The 24,946-nt window shown below is 54.6% G+C and overlaps 15 protein-coding genes across 15 annotated transcripts; 6 read left to right on the top strand and 9 right to left on the bottom strand.

Moving 5' to 3' along the window:
• Positions 1–31: 31 nt before the first annotated feature.
• On the top strand, positions 32–364 carry SPSK_04695 (uncharacterized protein; the record flags this gene model as incomplete). The annotated part of the gene is made up of 1 exon (XM_016731493.1): positions 32–364. One exon carries the CDS (start codon positions 32–34, stop codon positions 362–364), a length of 333 nt encoding a protein of 110 aa, XP_016585745.1.
• A 744-nt stretch (positions 365–1,108) lies between these two features.
• SPSK_04672 (uncharacterized protein) lies at positions 1,109–1,474 on the top strand (the record flags this gene model as incomplete). Its single annotated transcript, XM_016731472.1, has 1 exon — positions 1,109–1,474. One exon carries the CDS (start codon positions 1,109–1,111, stop codon positions 1,472–1,474), a length of 366 nt encoding a protein of 121 aa, XP_016585744.1.
• A 697-nt stretch (positions 1,475–2,171) lies between these two features.
• SPSK_03985 (Major Facilitator Superfamily protein) lies at positions 2,172–4,845 on the top strand (the record flags this gene model as incomplete). Its single annotated transcript, XM_016730800.1, has 4 exons — positions 2,172–2,229; positions 2,298–2,810; positions 2,876–3,802; positions 3,869–4,845. The coding sequence occupies 4 exons, from the start codon at positions 2,172–2,174 to the stop codon at positions 4,843–4,845; spliced, it is 2,475 nt and encodes an 824-aa protein (XP_016585743.1).
• A 932-nt stretch (positions 4,846–5,777) lies between these two features.
• SPSK_04720 (uncharacterized protein) lies at positions 5,778–6,065 on the top strand (the record flags this gene model as incomplete). Its single annotated transcript, XM_016731517.1, has 2 exons — positions 5,778–5,792; positions 5,853–6,065. The coding sequence occupies 2 exons, from the start codon at positions 5,778–5,780 to the stop codon at positions 6,063–6,065; spliced, it is 228 nt and encodes a 75-aa protein (XP_016585742.1).
• A 390-nt stretch (positions 6,066–6,455) lies between these two features.
• On the bottom strand, positions 6,456–7,827 carry SPSK_04297 (cAMP receptor (Car4); the record flags this gene model as incomplete). The annotated part of the gene is made up of 2 exons (XM_016731108.1): positions 6,456–7,211; positions 7,369–7,827. The coding sequence occupies 2 exons, from the start codon at positions 7,825–7,827 to the stop codon at positions 6,456–6,458; spliced, it is 1,215 nt and encodes a 404-aa protein (XP_016585741.1).
• A 1,074-nt stretch (positions 7,828–8,901) lies between these two features.
• Positions 8,902–9,311, top strand: SPSK_04651 (uncharacterized protein; the record flags this gene model as incomplete). Its single annotated transcript, XM_016731451.1, has 2 exons — positions 8,902–9,018; positions 9,081–9,311. The coding sequence occupies 2 exons, from the start codon at positions 8,902–8,904 to the stop codon at positions 9,309–9,311; spliced, it is 348 nt and encodes a 115-aa protein (XP_016585740.1).
• A 1,260-nt stretch (positions 9,312–10,571) lies between these two features.
• Positions 10,572–11,096, bottom strand: SPSK_04602 (non-classical export protein Nce102; the record flags this gene model as incomplete). Its single annotated transcript, XM_016731403.1, has 1 exon — positions 10,572–11,096. One exon carries the CDS (start codon positions 11,094–11,096, stop codon positions 10,572–10,574), a length of 525 nt encoding a protein of 174 aa, XP_016585739.1.
• A 1,043-nt stretch (positions 11,097–12,139) lies between these two features.
• Positions 12,140–12,510, bottom strand: SPSK_04670 (uncharacterized protein; the record flags this gene model as incomplete). The annotated part of the gene is made up of 2 exons (XM_016731470.1): positions 12,140–12,386; positions 12,455–12,510. 2 exons carry the CDS (start codon positions 12,508–12,510, stop codon positions 12,140–12,142), a joined length of 303 nt encoding a protein of 100 aa, XP_016585738.1.
• A 692-nt stretch (positions 12,511–13,202) lies between these two features.
• Positions 13,203–13,486, bottom strand: SPSK_04723 (uncharacterized protein; the record flags this gene model as incomplete). The annotated part of the gene is made up of 2 exons (XM_016731520.1): positions 13,203–13,334; positions 13,382–13,486. 2 exons carry the CDS (start codon positions 13,484–13,486, stop codon positions 13,203–13,205), a joined length of 237 nt encoding a protein of 78 aa, XP_016585737.1.
• A 764-nt stretch (positions 13,487–14,250) lies between these two features.
• On the bottom strand, positions 14,251–15,981 carry SPSK_04171 (beclin 1; the record flags this gene model as incomplete). Its single annotated transcript, XM_016730982.1, has 2 exons — positions 14,251–15,818; positions 15,897–15,981. 2 exons carry the CDS (start codon positions 15,979–15,981, stop codon positions 14,251–14,253), a joined length of 1,653 nt encoding a protein of 550 aa, XP_016585736.1.
• Positions 15,982–16,417: 436 nt separating this feature from the next.
• Positions 16,418–18,904, top strand: SPSK_04013 (uncharacterized protein; the record flags this gene model as incomplete). The annotated part of the gene is made up of 1 exon (XM_016730827.1): positions 16,418–18,904. The coding sequence occupies one exon, from the start codon at positions 16,418–16,420 to the stop codon at positions 18,902–18,904; it is 2,487 nt and encodes an 828-aa protein (XP_016585735.1).
• Positions 18,905–19,534: 630 nt separating this feature from the next.
• SPSK_04364 (casein kinase II subunit alpha) lies at positions 19,535–20,715 on the bottom strand (the record flags this gene model as incomplete). The annotated part of the gene is made up of 4 exons (XM_016731172.1): positions 19,535–19,648; positions 19,726–20,145; positions 20,225–20,610; positions 20,667–20,715. 4 exons carry the CDS (start codon positions 20,713–20,715, stop codon positions 19,535–19,537), a joined length of 969 nt encoding a protein of 322 aa, XP_016585734.1.
• Positions 20,716–20,768: 53 nt separating this feature from the next.
• On the bottom strand, positions 20,769–21,184 carry SPSK_04646 (uncharacterized protein; the record flags this gene model as incomplete). Its single annotated transcript, XM_016731446.1, has 2 exons — positions 20,769–21,085; positions 21,181–21,184. The coding sequence occupies 2 exons, from the start codon at positions 21,182–21,184 to the stop codon at positions 20,769–20,771; spliced, it is 321 nt and encodes a 106-aa protein (XP_016585733.1).
• A 1,113-nt stretch (positions 21,185–22,297) lies between these two features.
• SPSK_04559 (uncharacterized protein) lies at positions 22,298–22,956 on the bottom strand (the record flags this gene model as incomplete). The annotated part of the gene is made up of 2 exons (XM_016731362.1): positions 22,298–22,852; positions 22,915–22,956. The coding sequence occupies 2 exons, from the start codon at positions 22,954–22,956 to the stop codon at positions 22,298–22,300; spliced, it is 597 nt and encodes a 198-aa protein (XP_016585732.1).
• Positions 22,957–23,344: 388 nt separating this feature from the next.
• SPSK_04428 (uncharacterized protein) lies at positions 23,345–24,376 on the bottom strand (the record flags this gene model as incomplete). Its single annotated transcript, XM_016731235.1, has 4 exons — positions 23,345–23,400; positions 23,459–23,523; positions 23,597–23,655; positions 23,717–24,376. The coding sequence occupies 4 exons, from the start codon at positions 24,374–24,376 to the stop codon at positions 23,345–23,347; spliced, it is 840 nt and encodes a 279-aa protein (XP_016585731.1).
• Positions 24,377–24,946: the final 570 nt, after the last annotated feature.

Below are 24,946 nucleotides of genomic sequence, written 5' to 3'. Positions count from 1 at the left end.
TGCAAAATGCGCCGTGTCTCAATCGTCCAGGATGGCCCCCTCAACTACTGACGGTTGCTCCTTCCTCGGTTGGCTTGGCGCCGCCAACACTGGTGCAACTGTGAGTATGCTGGTGTTCAGTGTTCCCCCACTCCACCCCAGGAACGACGCTCGCTCTTTCCCGGTGTATATTGCCCCGTTTCGCACCTGCCCACGCCGACGACCGGCCGCTGAAAATTGCAGCCACCGCCGAAAGCGCAGAAACAACGTCTGGTTTTTGCAGGCAAGAGACACTCGCCCGTGCACCTCCCTTGCACTTTCTGCCTTTGCCATGAACGCTGGCATGGCAGGCATGACAGGCCAGCATGGTGGTAATGCGGCGTAACCAAGCCGGTCGTGACTGCATTTTGTGACATCCCAGCTGCCCAGGTAGCAAGTACGACGCGCTTGCCTCGTGTCAGTTTGCTAGGATTCTTCGTCGTATGGACCCTCCCCTTCCCCCCCCTTTCCCCTTCAACCTTCATCCTCATCTTGTCCAATGTCAAAGCACAGCGTCTACAAGGATCCGGAACACAAGGCGATGTCCAACATCAGCCCCCTCCCCTCCCTCCCCACAGCCTTTCACAACTCCTTGCAGGTGTCATCGGATAGATCAACACGATTTCATTCCTGGCTCTGCAGAAACAGCTCGGAGAGAAGCCAGGTGAGTAGAGATACTTGACAGATTAAAACATGAGAGAAATGACATATTAATAGACAATGACACGGCGGAAGAAAGCAAGCACGGCGCGTGAAGAGACGAATTACAAGCGGCGGAAACCCCAAAGCAGCAATAGCAACGGGTGCGGGTACGGGTTCGTTGCCGATGGATGCAGGGCTGCCAAAAAGTACAATCCAGCCTCTCTCCTTGAACGGCGCTCTCCACTGTGCAACTCCACCCAGTCCTCTTCTCCATGCCCCCACTCACTCTCGTATCGTTGTTGCTCAGGAGGTATTAGAACGAAACGAAGAGAACTCAAGGACGGCTATGCAGGCGTCCATGAGACACATCAATACCCGGTCAGCCCAGGCCGATCAAGGGCATTTTTCGTGCCGTTGCCGCACCTCCTTTGCAACTCACGGACACACCATGGCCGGAATCCAGTTGCCGCTCTTTGCGAGGGCGAGTGTGCGCAGGGAGTGCAAGTCTAGCTGCGAGACAATGTTTTACAATATGGACAAGAGTCACATTCAACAGACAAGACCTTTGGACTTGTCCTTGTACTACCTTTTGAGGAGACTTCCCTCCGGCTTTGACCCCCAAAGCACGACATGTTGTGGGGAGTGGATTCCAAGTGCTGCCTTTTCGTTTTCTTTGATGGCCAAGGCCAGACCTGAGTCGTTGCCTCGCGGTGCTCGCGTCTGGCTGTTCTGCAAAACTCCACGCCTGCATGCCCAGAACGAAGGCGAAAGCGGCACTAACACACAGCCGACGAGGCCCAATTCTATTTGTTAGCGTGCCCCGAAGACCGCCCATATGGGTCAAGATCCCCTCTTTCCCCCAGCAGGATTCGCAAGTTGATGACCTGCAGGGTGGTTTGTTTGAATTTTCTCAACTGCCCGCCAGTTTTATTTTTTCGCCATCCTGTGACTCGCAGCCTACGACTCCGGTCTATTTTATGCCGGGCCTGCATATTCGTTCAACCGTTATCCATTTCCTGTTCTGACTTATTTTGATTCCTATTTTACTTGGCTTCTTAAATCTCTTGTATTCTTTTCCCTCTGTTCCAGATTTTCGAAATCCTCTACCCTCTTCTCCAACGCTCATATTCATTGGCTCACAGCGCTGGCCTTGCGATGAAACGCAGCCTCGACGACATACCCGTCTCCCGTTATTTGCCAGTTTTCGTCGAGCAGCCTTTCCAACACACATCAAGACGTCACATCTCACACCACCAAATAGGCACGTTTCCACGCCTCAACGTGGCCCATCCTAAGCTTTCTCAACCAACTCGGACGTTGTTCGCCTGAGGCGTCTGTTCTCCGACCACTGTCTCATCGAAACAACCCGCCAAAGCTCTCCATGTAAATACCGAACCGGCCGTTGCATACGAAGCCCCCAGGCGCACAACCTACCGCGCCTCCCTTTCGGTCTCTTCTTCACTGCACTCTCCTCCTACTCTTTTTTTCTCCCAACTCCCTCCGACTTCAATATGGCGAGAGAAAAGAAGAGAGGACCAAAGCTGCCTGTCCAGCAGCTGGTCATCTTGGGTAAGACTTCCCAACATATTTCTGTTTTTCTATTTCGATATAACGTCGTTGAGTGGTGGTGTTTGCAGTCTGCGTTGTTCCTGGTCCTGTTGCAAGTGCTGTAAGTGACACTGTTGGCACCATCTTGTTGATCGCGATATATGCGGAACAGGAACGACGGTACATGGAGGATGTCGAGGGAATGGAGGACAATGCGAGATCGGCAACGACGGTGCACATAACGACAAACGCCCCAATTTTGTACGAAACATTATCTAACAGCACTTTTGCAGCTATGGTCCGATTTGCCGAACCTCTTGCCCTGACATCAGTCTTTCCCTACTTGCCCGAGATGATCAAAAGTTTCGGCGTCCCCAAAGAGGAGGTTGCCAAGTGGGCCGGTATGACCGGCGCTGTCTTTTCGGTAGCCCAAAGCCTAACCGCCGTTCCCTGGGGCTGGGCGTCCGACAGAATAGGACGGAAGACGACAATCATCATTGGATTGATATCTACCATGACTTGTTTTATCTTCTGGGGGGCATCCACGAGCTTACACATGGCTATCGCGGTCCGCGGCATCCAAGGCGCCAGCAACGGCAATGGTAAGTCACTTCTATTGTATGTGTTTCTTAACCACGGGTCTCTTCAGCTAGTCTAACTGCCGCAGTCGGGACAATCCGTACCATGGTGGCTGAGATGGTGCCGCAGAAAGCGCTGCAACCCCGAGCCTTCTCCATCATGCCCATGGTTTGGAGTATTGGCTCTGTTTTTGGTCCATCGTTTGGTGGTTTCTTTGCTCGTCCGGCCGAGCAGTTCCCTGGACTGTTTGGTCAATTTGAGTTTTTCAAGAAGTACCCGTTCCTGCTGCCCAACCTGATCGCCTGCGTCTTCTTTATCTTCTCGACCGTGAACGCCTTCCTCTTCCTGGAAGAGACCCTCGAGTCGAGAAAGCACAAGACGGACTGGGGTATTGAACTGGGCGAGCGCATCACCCGTATCTTCCGCGGCGGCCGGCCGTCCAAGAGAAGTGCTCTCCGCGCCCGGACTCGTGCGCGTGCTGAAGCCCGGGCAGAAGCCCGCGGTCGCCGCCTGTCGTTCATCGACGACGAGGCCAGTGCGCCTCTGTTGTCGTCGGCAGCAATACGCAATGAATCCGATCTGACGCTCGGTGCCTCGAAGCCGCCGACCGCTGTCGACGACTCGACCCAGCTAGCCAAGGTGGCCGCAGCTGCTGTCTCGTCGGGCGCTCCCGAGGTTCTGGGCGAAGCGCGCCTCACGTCGACGCACTCGTCGGCCCAGACACCAAGCATCTTTACGTACCAGACATCCATGGCCCTGCTCTGCTATACGATGCTGGCACTGCACTCGGTTGCCTACGACCAGGTCCTACCTGTGTTCCTCAACTATCCCTACGAGAAGCACGATTCGAGCAACACGAATCTGCCCTTCAAATTCTCGGGTGGCTTCGGTCTGTCCTCGGGTTCCATTGGCACAATCTTTACAGTAAATGCGCTCATCTCTGGATTTGCTCAGTTTGCTGCCTTTCCGCCCCTGTGCTCCCGCTTTGGGGCCCTGCGCTGCTACCGTTATTCCTGTACGTGTTCTTATCGACCGGTTTTTTCAAAACTTGCATGTTGTTTCTCCAGCTAACAGGTTGTAGGCGTACTTCTTCCGTTCGTGTACATCCTGACACCGTATTCGGTTCTTCTTGACAACGAGCGTCTGCGGTATGCGGCGTTCATGTTGATGTTTGTGCTCAAGGGCGTTTTTACCATGATCGTCTTCCCGTGCGTGACGATTATCCTCACCAACTCGGCGCCCTCGGTCAAGGTTCTCGGCACGCTAAACGGATACGCAACACTGTTTAGCGGCATGGGTCGTGCAGTGGGCCCGGCCATGACGGGTGCCGCGTTCTCGTGGGGTGTGCAGCAGGGCTATATTATTACTGGTTGGGCGCTCCTTGCCGTGGTGGCAGTTCTCGGCGCCATCTCCACCTTCTTCTTGCAGGAGGGAGATGGCATCGAGATTCCGGCACAAGTGGCCGGCGGCGAGGAGGAGCTCGAGGGAGATGGCTTTGGTAGCGAGAGCGGCGGCGACCCGGCCTCGTACAGCTACGCGACCACGGACGACGAGGACGATGACGAGGGCGCCTACGAAGAGTCGCTTCTTCGTGACGTTGCTCAGGACGACGACGACTACTACATCAACAACATCAGCCGCCGCCCGCACTCGAGTGGCACTGCCACCGGTGACAGGAGCAACCAGTCCCGCGCCAGCAGCCGGCACTGGACGGTACCGCCCAACGACTCGCCCTTGCCAGCGCCGGTAGCTTCACGGTTTAACGAAACACTGGTGGATGGAACTGTGGCATCGACAACAACTACTACGACGACGGTCCAACCGAAGCTGGGTGAGTTGCGCGAACCCGAGGACCCTGAGTCGGACGACTCGGAGGGTGCTCGGGCTGCAGGTCTGGGCCTCGAGGTAGTTGACGACTCCACCCAACCGTCGCCAGTGCGGACGCGCCGGTTCCGGAGCACCAGTACGCTGTCTCGCCGTAGCCGTGAAGGTAACGGTGCATCTGTGCCCCTGTCACCTGTTGCCCCGTCGGCTTCGAATGCCGTGCGTGACGAGTAAAAGTTGTGTCGAGTATATTGGTGACAATTTGAAACCACGTAACAAAATTGCACGACAAAAGGTTGGAAGCTATTTTTTTTTTTTTTTTGGATTTGCATTTGGTTTACTCCTTTCTCCTGCTCTTGCATCTTAGAATACCCTCATATGTTGTTGATTCTCTGCGTCTTGATTTGCATTGATTTCTTGTTTCTTTTGCAAGCATCGCGTTGCATGTCAGGGTAGTCCGTTTTGGGAGCACGCTGCAAACTTGATACGCTTTCTTTTTTTCGAATTTTGCCATAGGCTTGGCGTACGTTTCTAGGAAAAGATATTTGGATATATTCTCTGAAAACAAACGTTTCTGCCTAGTCCTGTGACGTGCCTCTTGCGTCGTTCGGTGCCACAAAACATTCGTTTCAGCTGACTATCGAATGCAGCGTCTTATTTTTTTTATCTAGGTCCTACCACACGGAAACACGGAACGACTTAACGGTGCGGTGGCACGACCAGTCGAGGCTGTCTTGGGGGCAGTGTTTATGCCGTACGAGGCACATCTTCTCCAGAGGCTTGAAAACGGCTGCAGCCTTCTGTGGCTTGACGTCATCCCACACTTCGCACGGTGCGTGTGGAGTGCCTTTTTACCTATTTAATGTGGGGATGCACTTTTGCCCTGAACGAACGCGAGTGAGAAGACGGAAACGACACGAGGACGGGGCAATGCGAATGTAAGAAAACGATGATCCCGGTTCACTCTCAGATAAACCTGAGAGGGGAGAAAGGAAAAAAAAACACTGGTATAAGAAGCCAAAGACATCCAATTGATCAGACCCTCTGTGGACTTGGATGGAGCCAATCTTCGACGTTATATCTTGCAAAGACAAGGCACCGAGCACTCTCAAACAACATACGGAGCAAACCCTTTACACTTGAACAAAGCTCCATTTCGTACAACAATGGGCAGCTGCTTCGTAAGTGCATGTCCGATGCTTCACACCCTTTGCCATTGTCATCGCCTGCTAACAGCTCAGTCTCGCAACCTTGACGGCTACGACCGCCGCACGGGCATGCCCCCGGCCGGTTATTACAATGGGCGTGGCCGCCGGAACGGCTACTACAGCGGCCCCAACGGTCCCAACGGCATGCCCGTCTACGACAACTACCAACAGGAGCAGTGGCGGCGGCGGCGGCGAAGACGCAATGTTGCTGCGATTACAGCGACTACCTCTGCAGTCGGTGGGTGATGGATGATTGCATTGTCGTTGTCATTATTATTGTTGGTTTGTGTTCAGGGTTTGCTTTGTACAACAGATAGCCTTTGTTGAAATGATATTAGTCATTTGGTGCCAAGATGTCACTGTGTAAGAATATTAAGACGGTATTGGAGCGTCTAGCCAAGAAGTAAAAGACCTAAAGGTCAACTAGTGTAAATAAATCGTGTGGGAGGGAAACCCGAATATAAAGTCTATACCAAACCATAACCAAAATAAATAAAGGGGATATCTCTATACACACATATATATATTATTCCTGGCGCCGAGCATGCAAACAAATGCAAAATGTCCAATAACCCGACACCCACGAAAACAATCCCAATATCCAAACGTCATTAAAAGGAGAGAAATGACAGAGAGTCATCTATAATGCCCTGGCCGCACGGCCTCGAGCCGGCGCTGGCTCTGCCGCGACCGTAACCCCACGGCCAAAAACACGCAGCCGTTCCAGAACCCGCGCAGCGACCCCGTTGCGCCGACGGCAATGTATAGCGGGAACGACACAAACGAGGGCTCCACAAACGACAGCAGGCGGTTCGTCGTGGGCGCGACCCAGATGACCATGAGCACCACAAAGAACATGACGGGCATCAGCAGGTACTGCCGCAGCGACAGGGCCGACCGGTTGGCCTGCCACTTGTGGCTACTAAGGCTCGGGCTCATGCTGAAACTGGCGCTGCCCGACTGGTCTGGGCTGCTGCCAAAATCGTCGACTGGCCGCAGCGGCGATATGGACTCCGTGCCGTCGCGGGACCACGCCTTGGCAGTGTGTCCTTTGGTCGTTGGTGCCGAGGCAGCCATGCCGCCGTGCATGCTCGTGTGTGGGCCTAGGGTTCGCGTGGACGACGATACGGCGAGGCCAATGGCGTTTCTGGTAGTGCCCTCTGCGCCCTCCGTGCTCTTGGTGTTCTGAGTGCTCTCGGTGGTGTTGTCGTCGTCGTCTTTCTCGGCTGTTTGTTGCAGGTCGAGTGGGATGATGTCGCTCTCGATTGACCGGAGGGCCCGTTTGCCTTTGACAATTTTCCAACCGACCATGCAGTAGAGGATGAAGACGATACCTATAATGATCCTGTACGTTGTCAGACGAAGGCGACGTTCTCCTGATCTGCTTGGCGCCTTAGAACACGTACCATATTGGCGCATAATAAAATATGATGCGGAACATTACCCATTTCGGCGCAATGGCACACCACAGCTATGTCTGTTAGAAGGGGCGTTCATGTATTGTGAGAGATGAGAGAGGCAAAAAAGAGAACAAGTGGTCAGTACGTACCGTCACACTACCGTACATGTGCCCCTTCTCGGCGGTGTGGATAAACAGAAACACAAACGCGGGCGTGAAGGTGATGGCCGTGATGGCGCCAATGTACTTAATCTCCAGCCGCCGCAGAGCGTTGGCATCGTACTGGTAATATACAATCAAAAAGACATCGATGGCCATGGCCAGCGTCCACAGCACGTCGGCCAGCGGGAACATTTGCATCAGGAATCCCTGGAACTGGCACAGGGCCGAGCCGTTGCCTGCTGCCGGCCCGCTCAGCGAGATCAACGTGGCTGTGACGTCGAAGGCGTTGTAAAAGGCATTGATCAGGATCAGCCGGTCGATGGGGTTGCGGAAGTATCGGGAGGAGAAGAAGGTGATTATAATCGTCGCGATGCCCACGACCGAGAGCGACGACGCAGTTCGCTCGACGATCTGGAGCGCGCGAAGCTGGTCCGCCGATATAGTCATGGCGGGCTATATGGATTGTCGATTGTCGATTGTCGATATGTTGATGTTTTTATGTGGTTATGTCGACGAGCGAGGGACAAGTCGGAAACGGTCGAGCACAAGTAGTACAGGCCCTACCGTATGATAAGTTCGAATTATTGCCGTTTTCTTGTTGTCTCTCTTATGGAGGATGTCGAACAGGTAGGTCTTGTTCATGTATAAACACAGCCAACATCCGCCAAAGGCAGTCGGATCCGAGAAGCTCAAAAGACGACCCGGCGACCGGGGAGCAAGCCGCATATATTAATACATGCTCAACATATTGCGTGCGTTGCATATGGAGGATGTCGACAGCGAGAGACGAGGGTAGCGAGCACACATAAACTGAGAAATGGGGACTCTAACATGAAAATAAAATGAAGAGAGCAAGCAGAAGACGGAGATGCGGATTTCATGGCCAAACGGCCCTGCCTGAACTGAGTCAAAATCCATTTTAAAAACTCAGAACCGTACAGCTGGACGTCGCCATTGTTCAATGTGCCGCAGAGAGGGGGTTCCAAAACGTGTTGATTTGCGTGGTCCACCCCTAAATAGTCGATGAACCTTTTTCGCGACGAATGACGTGCTCTGCATCGCAAGGCTGTCACTGGTCGAACGGGACGTTGCTGATGTGCTTTTGTGGTACCCTACCAACCTCTGTGCGGTTCCAGCTGCCATCCCCCCTGTCTCCCTTGGATCGTCAGGATTACTCTTACGAGCAAAAAATCCATCACTGCGTCGTCCAACGTGGGGGTTTAATTGTCTGATTCGTTCTGTCGGGTTTTCAATTAGGGGAAGCGGTGGAGGTACTCAAGACGTTCGAAGGTGGGAAAAAGCAAAGAGTGCACAGGTAGCAAATGAACTTTTGAGATGGGCCGACAAGGAAAAAGCAAGCAAAAAAGGCGTAAGTCGAGGGTGCAATTCTGCCATTTTATCTGCCCTCCTGAAAGGACTCGAAATCTGCACCCCCCTTTCGCTGGGGTTAAGACACCACCTCAGGACTGTCAATGTAGCCAAGTACGGAGTAAACAGAGCCGTCAGAGTGGATAGGAAAGGATGAGGGCCGTCCCGGCAATGGGGGACACCAAGGCCACTCATCAGACCAAGAAGAGCAAGGCGGCCCCAAGATTGCTCGTCCAAGAATCCTTTGCCCGAGCCACGACCAAAAAGCTTGTGAGGTTGTCGACGGTGATCTAGGTCTGTCTCATGGCTGTATTACTCCGTACTTCGTCCAGAGCGCGGAAACGGTCATAGGCGTCGACATCGCACGACGTTTGAAAAACAAAACATTGTTTGCTAGCTTCGATGGCGTGCGCTGCCACCTCATTGATGCTTTCGAGTCTCGTGGGGAGACGTCCACTGTCGACAAGTGGAAGTTTCGTTTCGACCGTTACGTTCGACCAACACACAACCCTGTCGAAAATGCCAGCCGCACCTTGGCGCGCCCTTCGTTCTTTATCCTGTAGGTGCACTGTGCTTCACCAAACTTGCATACGACTGGGTGGAGTATGGTGGCGACCTGGCAGCTGAAGCCAAACACATTTGGGAGAGCCTGGCCCAGCACGTTCGCCAAATTTCTCGATGACCGTGGGGGTCGTCGACGGGAAAGTCTCGACTGGGGAGGACCTGGAGATCGGCCATACCGGGGGAGATGGATTAGAGAAAGCTCACTCGCTCCGTCCCGGCCGAAAACAAAGTGGATATTCTATGCCACATGGCTTGCCCGTTGCTTGTGCCTGTCCACCACTTGCGTGTAAGGTGTGGTGTCGCCATGTCGCTTTGCTAGGCTGCACGAAACGGGTGCCTGCATATGGGTGATATGTGTGTAGAATTGGACGCCGTACATTGTGTTCGTTAGTGTTAAGACTTTGTCATCGTTGCTGTGGTGCTCTTCCGCAAAGGGGCAAAGTGAAATTAAAAATACAATATGACAAGATTTAATGGACGTAGATGTCAACCCGTAGGCATAGCAGATTCCCACAAAGACCTGTCGTGTACATAACAAGTTATCCAACGGCTATCCAATATAAAATACAAAGTGTCGGTACCGCCGTCGTTGCTTGTTCTGAGTGCGACATGAGCGACGCAATCAGAGGCTCGGCCTCCACGGCGATGAACAAAATAAACAAAACGAGCGCTGAAAAGGTATCACGTCCTTTTCCCGGTTTAAACCAAAAACCGCCCTGAACCAAGAAACCCCATAAATACAACCCAAAAAAAGAAACCAAAAATGCAGATGTTCAAAATATATAACAATATGTGTCAAGGCAAGGCGCAGCCCCCAGCTGTGAATTTTTATCCGGTTGGTCCCCCCCCCAACACCTCTCTCATCTTTCTCAACTCGTCAAGAGCGCCGGTCGACATCTTCCATTAATTCGGGGCAACTGGCACAGCCGAGCGCTGTCCTCGTCTGTCGTCGGTGTAGTTTTGGTGCAAGTTTTGTATTTTGATGACGCATAATGCTTGCTGTGCCTCGAAATGTCGCGTGCATCGGTCCCTCATCTCGTATCCCAAAAACATAAGCGAGGCTAGATGCGATTATATGGCCACAGAGTTGGACGTGTGGCACACGAGACTCGATATCGAGACAAAGCGGTGATTGTTTCTCACCGGCTCCGACCTAGCCCGCGGCTCAGCCGTCGCGTGTACGTGTACCATGGACACGTGAGCTGGTCGAGGGCGATGCAACGAACGGCAAAAGAAACCAGCTCGTGGCGCGCGGCCGCTTACACGCGCACTTGCGACATGTGCGGTGCGCTGGAGGCGCGCGACGAACCGCCACCGCCGCGGCGGAGGTTGAAGAGGCCCAGCAAGAGCGATGCAATGAGGGCGACCCACAGGAACCACAGGAACGCGGTGCTGGCCTGCAGCTCACGGCAGCGCTGCTCGGTGTCCAAGCTGCCAAAGCCGATCCAACCGGCGCCGCGATTTTCGACGGACAGGTCTCCGCCGCAGTTGACGGCGTGCAGCTTGGCGGGGATGACAATGGCGGCAATGAACGTGAAGACGATGGCCAAAACATCGAGGGCGAGCAGGGCGTACAGGAAGATGCCCTCCGTGAGCATGGAGACGAAAGCGCCGGCCAGGCCCAGCAGACAGGCCAGCCAGGCAATAATGGTTGCGAAAAGCGCATAGTTGATGGCGGACATGTTGCCGTTGATGTTGTTGTTGATGACGTTGCCGATGAGGGCAACGATAATAACAACAAAGAGGAGCTGGACGCCCCGAATGATGATCTGAGCAGCGGCCATGATGACTGGTATGGTTTTGTGACTTGCGGGATGTGCTTTAGAAGATGTATAGGAGAGAGGTTTGCACAATTGTTTTGCTCTTGACAGGCGTCTGTGGCAAAACAAAGAATGGCGACGGAGCCTTTATGTGGGATGCGGTTGATGCGGTAAATGCGGTAAATGCGATTTGTTGATGCTGTCGTTGCGAATGGACTCGACGGGGTGACGAGGATACACAAAGATTATTATGCTGGTCGTCCGGACGGTGGAGGTCCTATTATGCAGGGATGTCTCTGCTATATGTACAGAGCAATGAAAGCTCTGGGCGGCGGGATGCGGGATGTTGCTGTGCGGGAGATGGAAGAGAGAAGAAGAGAGGGAGGGAAAAGAAAGAAGGGGAATGGATGGAGGAGGGCCCGGCAAAAGAGGAGGTGCAGCGTCGCAATTTAAAAGGAAAAGCGAAAAAGCGAGAAGCAGCGAAACGCAAACAAAAGCGTCAGGAGCGACCGACAAAGCGGCGACAAGAGCAAGCAGCAACAAAAAACGAATTGGTAAGGATCTGCTTTGCACGCGCAGCAGCTCAGGCAGGTGCGCGCGGGCCAGCCCAAAGAAAAAAAAAAAGGAAAAGTACCCAAAGGCCCAAAATTACACCGAAAGTAACCAACACACCACGAGCTCCTGCCTGTTTGTTTGGTTTGCTTTGTCTGCTAGGGGCCACTAGCGCCTGCGCGTTCCGGCAGATGCGGGTTTCTCACAGCTTCTGGTAGCTAGCTCCGTCGCTCTTTTCCAAGCCGCTAATGGTTCTATGACGTTGACCCTCCCCAGCTAAGTCGCAGCTTCCCACTGGTGACGGACACCTGTAAATCGTTGTTTCCCGCGGCGGTTGTTTAGTGGATCGAAAATCAGCGGTCTTACTGTACCGGCTGCACGGAAATACGGTAGAAGGGTACATGCAAGTTACCTGATTTCGCTGACCGCACATCATCGAAACGAAAAAGCGTGGAGCCACCAGGCCCGAGTCGGACGAAGTTCCAGTGGGGCCTGGCCTTGCGTGTAGGGGCGCATTACTGACCAACGGCAAGAGGACAAACAAAACAAAACGAACCAGCGGCACCACAGCGCTCACCAAAGCCGGGCCATCGGGTCCCGTGAATCAGCAACCGTCCAGATTGGACCTGTGTGAAATTACTGTTCTTGCCCAATGTAATTGCGGGTTCAAAGATCCTTGAGCCTGATTCAGCTTGGAGGCAGGAGCCAAGCGCTTTGTTCTTGCCATATTCGTTCTCACGAGTCGTCTGCGGATCTGCAATTCTGCAATTCTGCAAGGGAAGCTGCGAGCCAGTCATCTTTCGGCCGCCGTGCTACACAGAGACACATACATATGCGTTGATACAAGGGCAGGAACGACTGTAAGGAGCCGATCGTCGTTGGCCATTCCGGTGCCTCTCGATTGCGAAATCTCACTACCAAGGGTCCTTCCTTCCCCAACGGGCGGCAATCTCAAACGCGAATTGCGCGTGTTACAGGGCAGGAGCGAAAGGATTTGAAACCGAATGCGAAAAGGCCCCGAAGCTGACGTCTATTTGATCTGTGCAAAAAGACTGTTTGCGAAAAAGGAGTGATGGTCTTCAAACTGCAAAACGGGCACATGCACATCGACCACACCCACCCCAACCCACCCTTAATGCACGACTCGCACGGCCGGTGGCGCTGTGGATTCACCTTCGCCCTGTGTGCCAGCATCGGCGCACCGTAGCCAATGAATTATTTAATGTTGCTCTTCTGCAGAAAGTGGGAACAACGAACAGATTGAGAAAGAGCATGCTTGCCAGCATACAGCTTCTTGCACCGTTCATCGTTCGTTGCGCACCGCTCCTTCTTATTACTACGCGGCAGCGCTTGCTTCATTCGGCTGTCTTCGTATTTGCCACTCTCTCGCTGTTGTTCTTTCTTGCCCCGGCCTGTCTCAGATGTAGAGTCGCTCTTTCCTTGTTGGTGATGTCAAGAAAAGCGCCAAAAGACAGAAAGAGCAGTCTAGAGCTTGGTCTTTCCCTGATGCGTCTCTTATGTCGTGGCGCGCCGGCCGATGAGAGCCCCTCCAAATCAGGAAAGTACCTCGACGACGTATTACTCCGGGCTTCTTCTTAGTCTGAGTTCACGAGCGCCATCGCCGCGCTTTCGATAACCCTGGCGGACTTGACTTTGGCCCGCCTTGCCGGCCTTTTCCGGTGCTGGTGCAGTGCTGTTCGTCTGGGCCTCCTGACACATTGATTTTTAATGCAGAAATTGGCCTGTGACGTGAATACAATGCAAAACGACCCGGCGAGGACACCACTTTTTCCACTCTCCTCGCTGCCGATGTGTGATGTACTCTTGTCTTCGTTAGATGCCTGTGGAGGATCGGCATCCATGCAGGTGATCGGGCGGCTTTCTTTGGGCCTTGGCCATGATCAGGCAATCGGAAAGTACATTCGGAAAAGTTTTAAGAAAGAAAAGTAAAAACACAAGTCACAAGTCACAAGTCACAAGTCACAAGTCACAAGTCACAAGAAAGGAAAACCAAAGACTCCAAAGTCGAATCGAGAGTACGAAATACATACCATTTGTCTACTCACATTTTGTTTCATTATCTTTTTGTACGGTCCACGGCTGGGCCCAATGCACTGTTAGGGTGGGTTACATCACAGATCGGGATAAAACTGCAGACTGTGAAACCGCAAGCCACGGCATGACGAATCGAAACGGTCACAGCCCAGATTCAGAGAAAGCAAAAGCCGAGAAGCCCCAGCTGAGGACAGCCTATCGCTTCCATTCCTGGCAATAGCCTTGAAACTTGCATATTGTGCATGCCATTGGCAAGCGCGCGTCACCAGTCCTTTCAAAGTCTCTGCGTTTTCTCAAGAGCATTCCTATGTTGTAGATGTTTCCATCTTGAGCTCGAAAACAGGAGGCATACACGGGAAGAAGAAATATTGGATTGAAAGAAGACGGAAGAAAGAAGACAGCAAGGCAACCCCATATCCCCAGCCGAAACGCCGCGCAACAACAATAATCATAAAAAGAAAACGAAAACAGAAAAGGGTGATAGTTCGTAGCGATACGTCGCAGCCGTCCCATCCATTTGCGCCATGGCCCATATTCGTACCGTCGTGGTGCTTTGGTCGTAATGCCCTCATTAGCCCCTCCCCGACGAGTTCACGTTGCTCGCATGCGCCAGCAAGAACTTGCAGCACGTCAGCGTCAGCTTGCACGCCTTCGTCCAGCCGTCGTCCTGCGCAATGCCCAGCTTGATGCTCACGTCGCCAATCCTGTCGCCCTCGATGCGATACGGCAGGCTCAGCGGGTGCTGGCGCTCGCCGGCGCCGGCTGCAGACGTCTGCTGGTGCACAAACACGCCCAGCTGCCGGACCAGCTCCAGAAACGCCACCATGGCGTTGTCGAAGCGCCGGTGCATAAACGTCAGGCCGAGAGGCATGTCGCCGGATGAATAGAGCTCCAGGACGTGCTTCTTGGGCGCTTGCGGAGGTGCGCTCAGCCGCTGCGACAGGATGCTGGCCGCGCCAAAGCCGCCACCACTCCCGCCACTCGCGCCGCCACTCCCACTCCCACTCCCGCCGCGGGCGTCACCTCCGCCCAGCCGGCTCGATGCGGGAGACGGCAGCGGCTCGTAGCGCACAATCCGCGACGTCGACCCCATCGGCAGCGGCTCGTAATTTTCGAAACGGAAATTGAGCTTGTCGGCAACGGTGACGAGCAGCAGCAGCGCGTGGCCCCATGCGGCGTTGATCTCGGGCCAGTCGACCGGCCGCGACGACAAGCGGCCCAGCCGCAGGCCGTTGATGGTCGCAAACGTGCCGTCGTGGCTGATACAAAAGGTGTCGTTGTACACGTTGGACCGCTGCAGCCTCTCCAGCAGCCGCGCGTCGTGGTCGTACTTGGCGTTGATGCTGTCGCGCTCGTTTTGGAAGTCGGCCAGCTTCGAGGCAAACGCGTTGCGCTCGCGCCAAAACTGCTCTTCATCGCGGTCCAGCGTCTGCGCCTCGCGCTCGAGCGCGCGGATCTCCTCGTCCAGCTGGCCCTTTTCCGCCTCCAGCTGCAGCAGCTCCGCCATGGCGTCGGCCTCTTGCTGCCGGGCCTTGGCCAGCGCCGCGGCCTGCGCCTGCAGCTCGTCCGCCGTCGGCACGTCCGTCTGCTGTGTCTTTAAAAAGGACACATAGGCGTCGCGCTCCCGTGAGGCGGCATCCAGTCGCTGCTGCAGCCCCTCGACAAGCAGCTCCGTGCATTCGACACAGACCGGGTGGTCCACGTCGGACCGTGCCGACATGATCTCAAACAGCTTGGTGATGCGCTCCATGCCCTGCGCTTTGGATGCATCCTCATCGTCTGCGCCGGCAAGATCCCCCGTCCCAAAATTCTTGTTCTTGTCCCCGTCGAATGCGCCGCTGCCATACCGCGCCGGGGCAGTCCCGCCGAAGCCTGCGCCCGGTCCCGCACTGCCGCCGTGGCCTGGGCCGCCCGCAAACGTCGAGTCCGACAGAAGCACGAACGACATGGCCGAGCTGTCACGCATCGATCCTCCGCTGCTTCCGGCGCTGCCTCCGCTTCCACCGCCGCTATACCGCTTAAACGACGAGGGTCCAGCATGTTTCGAGACGTGGTCGTAGAGGGCTCGTCGGTCCGCATCGGGGGCGTTGGCTGGCCGTATCTGCTGTCGTTTTCTGTGTGGAGACTGAGATGCGGTGGCTTGACGGATGTCATGTTAGGAACCGCGGCAGAGAGTTGACGCTATCGCGAACCCTAACAATAAAGAGGTAAACTTACCGACAAGAAGATCATACGCCGCTGGGTTGAGGTCCTCCAGAGAGCTGTCGAGTTTGAGCGGTGTTCGGCATTTTTGGCAATACATTATTGCTGGACGGATGCGCGCATCGGTCTCTGAGGCATGGCTTTGCTCGTGGTGTTGAGTGCAAAGGTGTGGTCGAGGTCGAGTTTGGCGCCCAAATTGATGTTGCAAATAAGTCGGTTCAAGAAGCGCTGTTTCTGTATCCAGGCTCCAAGCTACCGCTAGCAGTGGCAAGTGCGCTTGACCTTGGAGAACAGCTCCACAATGCCCCCGGCTGACAAAAAGAGAAAGAACGGCACGTGGTTTAACACGTGAAAGCGCGAGGCTATTCCTGTCAATCGACAACTTCACTAAATTAATACATCCAACAGCTTCGATGCGCGCCGTCAGCGAACGCTAGGTGCAGCGTTTCGGCAAAGCAGCACCGTGAAAAGTCACCGGATTCAGTTGTTTGGGTGTTCCTCAAAAATCCAATACTACGCATATCAATGGGGCCAGCATGGAACCGCCAGCAAAGCGCGTCAAAGTCGGCCGCCCGCCGCGCGATGCGCCCACTGAGAACAAAGTCAACAGCGACGTCAACAGCACCGTCAACAGCAAAAACAGGATGCACAGCAAGCCAAAGAAGGCCGAAGACAATGACGACGACGACGACGAGATTGCCATGGACCCAGAAGACTACGCCATGAAGGTTGACCCCGAGTACCGGCTGGACCGGAACCGGGCGGTGGCCGACCACAAGCTCAAGTCGGCCTTTGAGCTGCTGTTTGAAAAATACAGCCAAGATTTTGGCGACACGGGCGACGAGATCAACTTTTACACCGACGAAATCGAAATCGACAATGGCCACATTGCGTCGCTGCCCGTGGAGCATCCGTCCACGCAGGGCGACAGTCATGACTCGGACGAAGACAGCAGCAAGAACGGCCCTGCCGACCGACCGCCAGAACTATCTGCAGCTGCAAAAGCGGCGTCATCCCGTCTGGTGGCGAGTCTCTTGCCTTCACGCTTTGGGCCCGGCGGCACAGTGGTCATGGGCGGCAACGGCCCAGCCGCACACGGATCAGCGCCCGGCGAGGTCGATCCGACATGGGCCGCACCCGACCTTCCGGACGCGGCTTTCGGCGGGCCAGAAGGCAGGTTTACCAATGTGCCGCCTCCGCCACCGCCTAGGGCTATGTATGCTGCACCCCAGCGCAGTGTCTTTACAAAGGCGCTGCCGACAAGCTACGGCGAGGGCGACGACGACGACCTCATTCTTGACTCGGCCAAGCCGGTGCTGGAGTCATCCAGCAGTGCCACTCCAAGGTCTGCAAGGGCTACGGAGGGCCAGTTAACGAGGAAACGACAAAAGAGGACATCACGCAAGCCGAGCATGTCAGATGAACCAAAGGAGTTGTCTGGTGCGGCTGCCACAGTAGGGCAAAACAACCAAGAAGATGCGTCGCCAAAGCGCCCCTGGAAGAGGGGTCGGCGCAGTCTACAGCAAGCGACGTCAACAGCAGAACGGGCGTCGGTGCCCGACTCCACATCACCACCACCGCCTCTTTCGGACGTGCAGAGCTCGTCACCAGTAGCACGTGCGCTTGGCGAGACAGAACAGCCAAACCGCCAATCATCAGCGACACTACCTACGCCGCCACACGAGAACGGCGTCTCCAAGGACCGGCTTGTTGTAAACAGCACCGAGTCGAAACCAAAAGAGACATTTAGGCGGAATACACTCGATCCGGCGTTCGTCTTTTCTGACGAAGAGGATTTTGGTCTGAAGAGGCGGAAACGGACGCAGCCGGAACCTACTGTCGCGTCTCGTCTTGCTACTGAACCTCAGGAGGCAGTGCAGATTGTCGGAAATAAGCCCATCCAGAAGTTTTCCGCAGTGGATGAGAGCGAGAATAACGCACCACTTGAGGCGCCAGACGTTGAGAACAGGGAAAAGAGACGGCCTGGGAGGCCAAGGAAAGGTGACGTTGTTGCAGCAGCGAGCGTGGGCGCGGACAGCACAACTGAAGTGGCTGAGACAACCCATCTCGACGCAGCACACAGACGAGACGCACAGTCGCTGTCCATCATCATCATGGAAACGGGCGTACAGCCATCTGCAGATTTTGCTGCCGCTTCGACCACTGCTCCAATAACAGCCGCAAGGGCAGAGGACGTCGATACAGCTGCTGAAGTTGCTGCTCCGGTAGAGATTGACGATGAACCTGAGTCAGCAAGTGAGTACACGCCCGAGTCTGAGCCCGATCCCGATCCCGATCCTAGGCCCGGTTTCGAAGACACGGTTGAAGTGAACGCCGCTGCGTTGTCGCCGCCACCAGGAACAGAATCCGGCGAGTCCCCACGGAAACGAAAGCGCCGTCGGCAGACCGAGGACTCGCCCCTGATGCCGTCGTCGCAGAAATCGAGCAAGGCATCGTCTCTCAAGTCGTCACAAAAATCAGCCTCGTCGGCCCAACCCAAAACGCACCCGCACCGCGGCCGCGGCCGTCCCCGCTCGCGCGGGATTCCCGACAGCCAGAGCCTCGGCAGCAGCGCCATCATCTCGCTGGTGTCGGACGGCTCGGCCGACGAGGCTGACGTCGACGCAACTGCCGAAGCCTCGCCGCGGCCGTTTGTCCCCCGGAATGGCGGACGGCAGCCGGTGTCGTCCTTGTCTGCATCGCGCGGCTCCTCCGTACAAACAACACCGACGACCAACCGTAAGCAGCCGACACCCTCGTCGCGGCGACACATGACGACGCCGAGCCGGCACCAAAGCCATACAAAGAAAGCAGGAGCAGCCATCTGGCTCACGCCGACTGCGAGCCGACCGCTGGCACTGTCGCCGCTGGCTCGTCGGCAACACCAGACAGGGGCGGTCGGGCCGGGCAGCGCCGCCTCGAGTCCGGGCGGGTCACCGATCCGGACGCCCGGAGGTACGCTACGGCGGTGCGGCAAGGACGGGTTCCGCTGCGAGCGCGAGTTCTGTTTCCGGTGTACATAGCTGCATAATATACTCCGTAAAGGAGGCCCTGTGAATAAAATTTTATGTTATTTTTTATTTTTTTTCATTGACTACTCTACTAAGTGCAAACAAACGCCGCTCGAGTACGCCTATATAGCCAGAGAGAAGGGAAACAGTACCGATGACCGAAAACCAAAGAACAAAGCGTTGACAAAAAGGATGACGAAACAGTGACAAAACAATGACAAAACAATGTATAGAGCGAACGATAAGGAGTAGCGACAAGGACAACTATTAGGAGATGTGTGAAGAGTAAAACGGTGACAATAATGGCGTGATGTCGTGATGGCGTGATGGGTATCTGGAGATAGTCCTGCCATGAGACAAAACAAGCGCTGACGCGTACAAGAATTTGGGTAGGGGACGGTAAAGAGACGAGCGGACAAAATACAATAATTCACTGGAGATTTCTCGCCATGATGAACTCGACGTGTGGTATTGTTATCGAAAAATGGGCTGCTCCTTTTTGCTCCGTAAAACTTCTGCAGAACTCGTCTCCTTTTGCGAGTGTGGTGCGTTTTTCTCGTTGAATTTCGTGTAGCCTGGTTTGTTTTGTATTTTGGAAAGGGTTGCGTGTATGACTTCGTGTCAAGACATGCAGTCCGTGGCCTATGCGGGAGTGCCATTGGTGGGTGGGTTGGCCATCAGACGCTCTCTCGTGTCTGGTTCCCGCACAGGGTCAAAGTACGGGTGTGCCATGGCCTCTTGCGCCGTTAGGCGGTCCTGGGAGTGTTAGGGACGGTAAGAATAATAAAAAAAAGAAAGGAAAAAAAGAATCTAGACATAATGAGTCGACATACCGCATGGTCGTATCGCAGAAGCTTGTCAAGAAAGTCGATGGCCTCGCTGGTCACAAAGCGCTGGTTGTCCGAGTTGACAAAGCTGTGCCACGGCTTCTTCTGGAAGCGGCCTAGAATGTCGTCGTACTGCGTGTCGAGCTCGATCTCGTACTTGTCGAGATAGTCAAACAGGTCGTCCGTGCCCAGCACCTTGGCAATCTTCACCAGCTGGTCCGAGTTGGAGTTGCCGTGGAAGAAGGGCTCTTTGCGGAAGATCATTGAGGCAAACATGGCGCCCAGGCTCCACATGTCTAGGCTGTAGTCGTAGTCCTGGAAATCAACCAGCAGCTCGGGGCCCTTGAAGTAGCGTGACGCCACGCGCACGTTGTACTCGGTGCCGGGGTGATAGAACTCGGCCAAGCCCCAGTCGATCAGGCGGAGCTACCCGGCGTTCGTGTTAGCAGGGCATTTGTACTGCCGAATGTGCATGCACCACCCCCCTCGGGACGAAACAACTCACCTTGCGGTTCTCATGATCAATCATAACGTTATGAGGCTTCACATCACGATGCATGATGCCCTTGCTGTGGCAGTAGTCAAGAGCCTTGAGCAGCTCCAGGATGTAGAAGCGCACGTCAATGTCGGCGAACTTGGGGTACAGCGACCGGAAGTCGGTGTTGTTGATGTACTCGAAGATGAGGGACGGCGTTTTGCTCTGCGAGTCGCGTACCACGTCCAGCAGCGCCACGATATTGGGGCCGCCCGACAGGTTCTGCAGGATCTTGATCTCGCGCTTGATCTTCTTCTTCTTCACGGGCTTCAGCACCTTGATCACACACTTCTGATAGTTGACGACGTTAACGCCCTCGAAGACTTCAGAGTACTTTCCCCGGCCTGTGCTGTTAGCTGTGTGCTCCGTCGGCCCGCATGTGTTCTTTGCGCTGCTGCCCAGCCCAACGTACCGATTTTGCGAACCACTTCGTAGTTTTCCAGGACACCCCAGCCTGCCATGGTTAGTCTTGGTGTTCTCTCGACGTCTCTTCTTTCCAGGCAAATGGGGCTGCTCAGCGCGGCTGCTCACTGATGTTAACGCTGTCATAGTCCCAGTATGCCCGTGGCATGTTCTGGTTGACGTCGGCGTAGACCCGCGCCATACTGAACGTCTCGTCGCCGTGGGCCTCGAGCTCGGCAGACAACTGGGCCCCAGGGCTGGCAATACAATGTTGCAGCGCGTTGTCGAGTCCTTGGCGAACGTCCTCCTCGGTCGGCTGGGCTTGAGCGGCCAGTTCCGAAGCTTGGCGTGGCGAGATCGTCGAGCGTCTTGCGCCTTTTTGGGCGTTTTGGTGTCGCGTACTGAGCCTGCCAACGTCTGCGCTGTGCACTATATGCGAATATGTGGTGTAGATAGGCGGATATATGGATATATGCGAATCAGTATTGTCTCGTGTGCACTGCGCCCTTATGGTATTTTCCGACGCATACGAGGGGGTGGCGTGCTTTGTGTTGCCGTCTTTTGTCGCAAAGGTCAACACAATCGTGTTTTTGCTCCGGGAGAACCAGATTTGTGATATATATATATAAATATATATGTCCGCAGCGAGTCCTTTTCGTCGTCGTCGTCGTCGTCAGTCAGAAATGGCTTCCTAAAGCTCTCACGTTTCCTTTGGATCTGCTCGTTTTGAGCGATGCTGGTGATAAAATATGAATGGCGGTGAGCTGCCAGCGGAATTGATCTGTCCAGGACACTGGTCGGTCGCAAAACGAGGGCGGCAGGGCGGTGGTGGGCGAACTGGCGAGAGAGGGTGGGCGGCCAGCAAAGTACGTGTTGACGTAGAGGGGCAGCAGAGGTGAAGTTTTGGTCGAAAAATTACGGGCGGTTGGTGTCACCAAGGGAAGGTCGGTGGGCCAGCGCCCAGCCTAGTTTGGTGAGGGGAAAGGCTGCGCAGGCGGATAAGCGAATATCGCCTAGCCTAGCATTGCATAAATCAATATTGTACTACAATATGCATCTATCGGTATATTTACCAGGACATTGACATCGTCACAACAATCACGTTTTGGTTTTCTGTTTTGTTATATTGTGATGAAGCTCAAGATCAAGCGCATTCAAGTCTATTCGGGTTTATATGAGTGCTGATTGCGATTGTTGGCCATGAAATAGCCAGGTGCGTAACGCGCGATCAACGGTCATCAGTCATAAATCATAAATCAAAAAGATGGGTATCAGACAGAAAGAAACTGGTCTCCGTAGATGGAACAATCCTGAAGCCGGTGTTAGCTTTGCAAATGAACCAAAACGTCATTGGCTTTCCTGCCCAGGTCCCTAAGCTCCTTCTGCGTTCGACTGTTTGTCAGAGAGAAGATTATTTATCTCGACATGTTCCTTGGTCGTTTTCTCCGATGCCAAAGGGAACCATGAACATCGGCGTCCATAAAGAACAGCCGTGAGGCCATCCAAAGTCCCATCTGACAGCAGATAAAAAGGATTTCCGCCTAAGGATGACGATACGATATTGGTTCTCATCATGCAATGAAGCAGGTAGAAGCTGCGGGAGGGGACGCCAAAACGAGAAGACAAAATGGCAGTTAAAAATCACTTACACTCATCGCCATACTGCACACGACGCCGTTGCGGCGCAGACTGCATCGCATCGCCTCCGCGCTCGGCGCCGTCATAGTCAAGACTACCAAGGCCGGTGTCGACAACGTCCCAAGTGCGTTTGCGCAGATCCGGCTTTGGGTGTTTGGGTTCGCCGTTGCCGCCGTTGCTGCCGTTGCTGCCGAGGCCAAGATGGCGCCGCGCCTTGCTGTTGCCGGTGTTGTTCTTCCTCCGTCGCCGTTTCTTGCGCGTCTTGTCTTGTTCCTTTTCGCTTTCCATTCCGTTTTCGATTCCATCGTTGGGAATCTCGCCATCTTCGCAGGTGGCTGCAAAGTCCGCGTGTGTAAAGTGCAGGTCAAAAGTGGCCTCGGGGTCGTACTCGTCGCCGTCAACCACCTCTGTCGCAGCCTGACGCTCTACCTCCTGTGCTTCAATGCCATCTTCCTGCGGTTCCTCGCTTGCCGGCTCGGGCAAACTGGTAAATCTGGCTCCAAAGTCGGCCGTCGAGAGATGCGAGAAGTGCGATTCGTGGAATGCGAAGAGCTCTTCCTGTAGAAACGGAGGTCAGTAAACCGGAAGATGATGAAGGTAGGAAGAACAGACAGACATACATGTGAAATTTGCGGTACGTGGAGAGCCGCAAGTGCTGCCATCGTTGCCGTTGCTGACGTTGAATGGGAACGAGGACAAGGAAGAAAACGCGACCTAATTAGGCACGTTGCTGGAGCAGTTTCTGTAGCTATCACGCGGTCACGTGCCTGCCCTACACGGTTGGCCTCAATGCACCTACACTTCTCCATCTTCACAATCATCCGAGCAGTACGTCTTATATCTTACAGTTCAAGTGATTGGACTGACTGGACAGAAGTTTACGTGAGAAAATCGGATTTATAACTGTTCGTTTTGTATCATAAGCATCCATAACATCGTGAGGGGAAATCCACCAAAGCAACAAGATAGACCCGCCATGCTGTTCCCAAAGCAATAATAGCCTCTGTAAAGCGAAAGAGCAAAGTCGAGACACAATCATTATGCCGGTCGTTACGTCTGGCTCAGCAGAGCCAAGGCGCTTTGGAACGCACGAACAACCTCCGTTACTGGGAATGGTTAGCTAAGACGTGGAGGCCAGTCGCATGAAACGTGATTGGTACTCACAGTGCTGCTTTCTCTGGCCAAGGCTCTGCTCAGCAATCTTGACGTAGCGTTCCCTAGTTTGTAGTCTATCAATGTCAGCGTCAAGAAAGGAAAACAGTGTGTGTGTGAGAGAAAAGGTACCGGGCCCAATGCGCTTACCTCTTCACTGCACGCTCGTCGTCGTGGGCAGTGGCAGCGGAGGCCCAGACGTTAAAGTACTAGAAATATGTCAGCGACAGTTTGACGTGCGACTTTCAATGCATGAGTGAGAGCACACACATTCACCAGACGGTCAAACTCCTCCAGCAGCTCCTTCTCCTCGCCGTTCATCTCCGCCAGCGCGTGCTCATAGCGCGCTTCAAACTCTTCCCAGTCAAACGGCGGGATGTGGCCCGGCGTGCCAGGCGACGACTCGCGTGCCTGGCTGGCGCCGCGCTGCGTCTGTTTCGGTTGCGGCAGTTGCGGTGGCTGCGGTGGCTGCGTTGGCTGCGTTGGCTGCTGATAGCTCTGGGCAGTCCCGTTCGGAGCCTGCCGCTGAGGCAGAGTCGTCTGCAGCTCGGGTGTCCGCACGGGTGACCGTACTGCCCGAAGCTGAGACGTCTGTGTCGGCTGTGGCGCTTCGAGAGCCGGCTGCTGCTGCTGCTGCTGCTGCTGTTGTGCGGCGGCCGCTTCGTTCACCGGCGTAGTGCCGCTGTCGACATCCATCTCGTCCGCGATGAATGAGGCCGTGAAGTCGGCCGTCTCATGCGCAGGCTCCGGCTCGGGTATAGCCATCAAGCTTGTCCCGTGAAACTCGTTGGTGCCGCTGTTCTGTTTCCGATGACTCCTCAACGGTGGCCCGTCGTTTGATCGCGTGGGAACAGGAAATAAGGACAGCTCATCAGACGATTTTCGGGTGGGAGAATGATGAGGTGCGAGTGAGGGCGATCCGGGAGACATGTTCAGCTGCAAAAGTACACGCACAAAAGAACCACGCGAATATGGCGCGTTACAGCGAATGGGCCTCCAAAAGCACACCAGCGCGAGGCTGACAAAAATTAGTAACCGCGTCGTACAGGGGATCAGCAAGCCAGAACGCCGCCTTGACAAAATAAGAGGTTTAGCCCTAGATATAGGGAAAATACAGATGGGACGAACGTCTGATGATATAATCGTTCAAAGCAAGAAGAAGAAGGAGCACAATGAGTTGGCAACGTTTCAGTGGAAGGTGCGATTGGACGGTGCTTGGCCGGTCGAGCGAAGTCGCATTGCTGCCCGAGCCTTCCCAAGACGATCGCAAAGCTCGAAAGTGGATGTAAACGCGCTGTCAGATCACCGCGCCCTGGCACTTTAGACAAGGCAAGAACCCCAGATGCACAGTGGGGCAAGAACGGAACGCAGTTAGCCCAAACGCAGGCAGGCGCCCGCCGTCTTGTGTGCCTCCTGCCTAACCCACAAGGCGGGCAGGTGCCTATGATTGGCTCGATAGCGCCTGCCCATCATCTGATAAAGAGCCTGTGACTCGCCGTG

Source organism: Sporothrix schenckii, assembly GCF_000961545.1.
Source record: "Sporothrix schenckii 1099-18 chromosome Unknown Cont47, whole genome shotgun sequence".
Classification (NCBI taxonomy): Eukaryota; Fungi; Ascomycota; class Sordariomycetes; order Ophiostomatales; family Ophiostomataceae; genus Sporothrix; species Sporothrix schenckii.
This window is presented reverse-complemented; position numbering and strand designations above follow the sequence as displayed.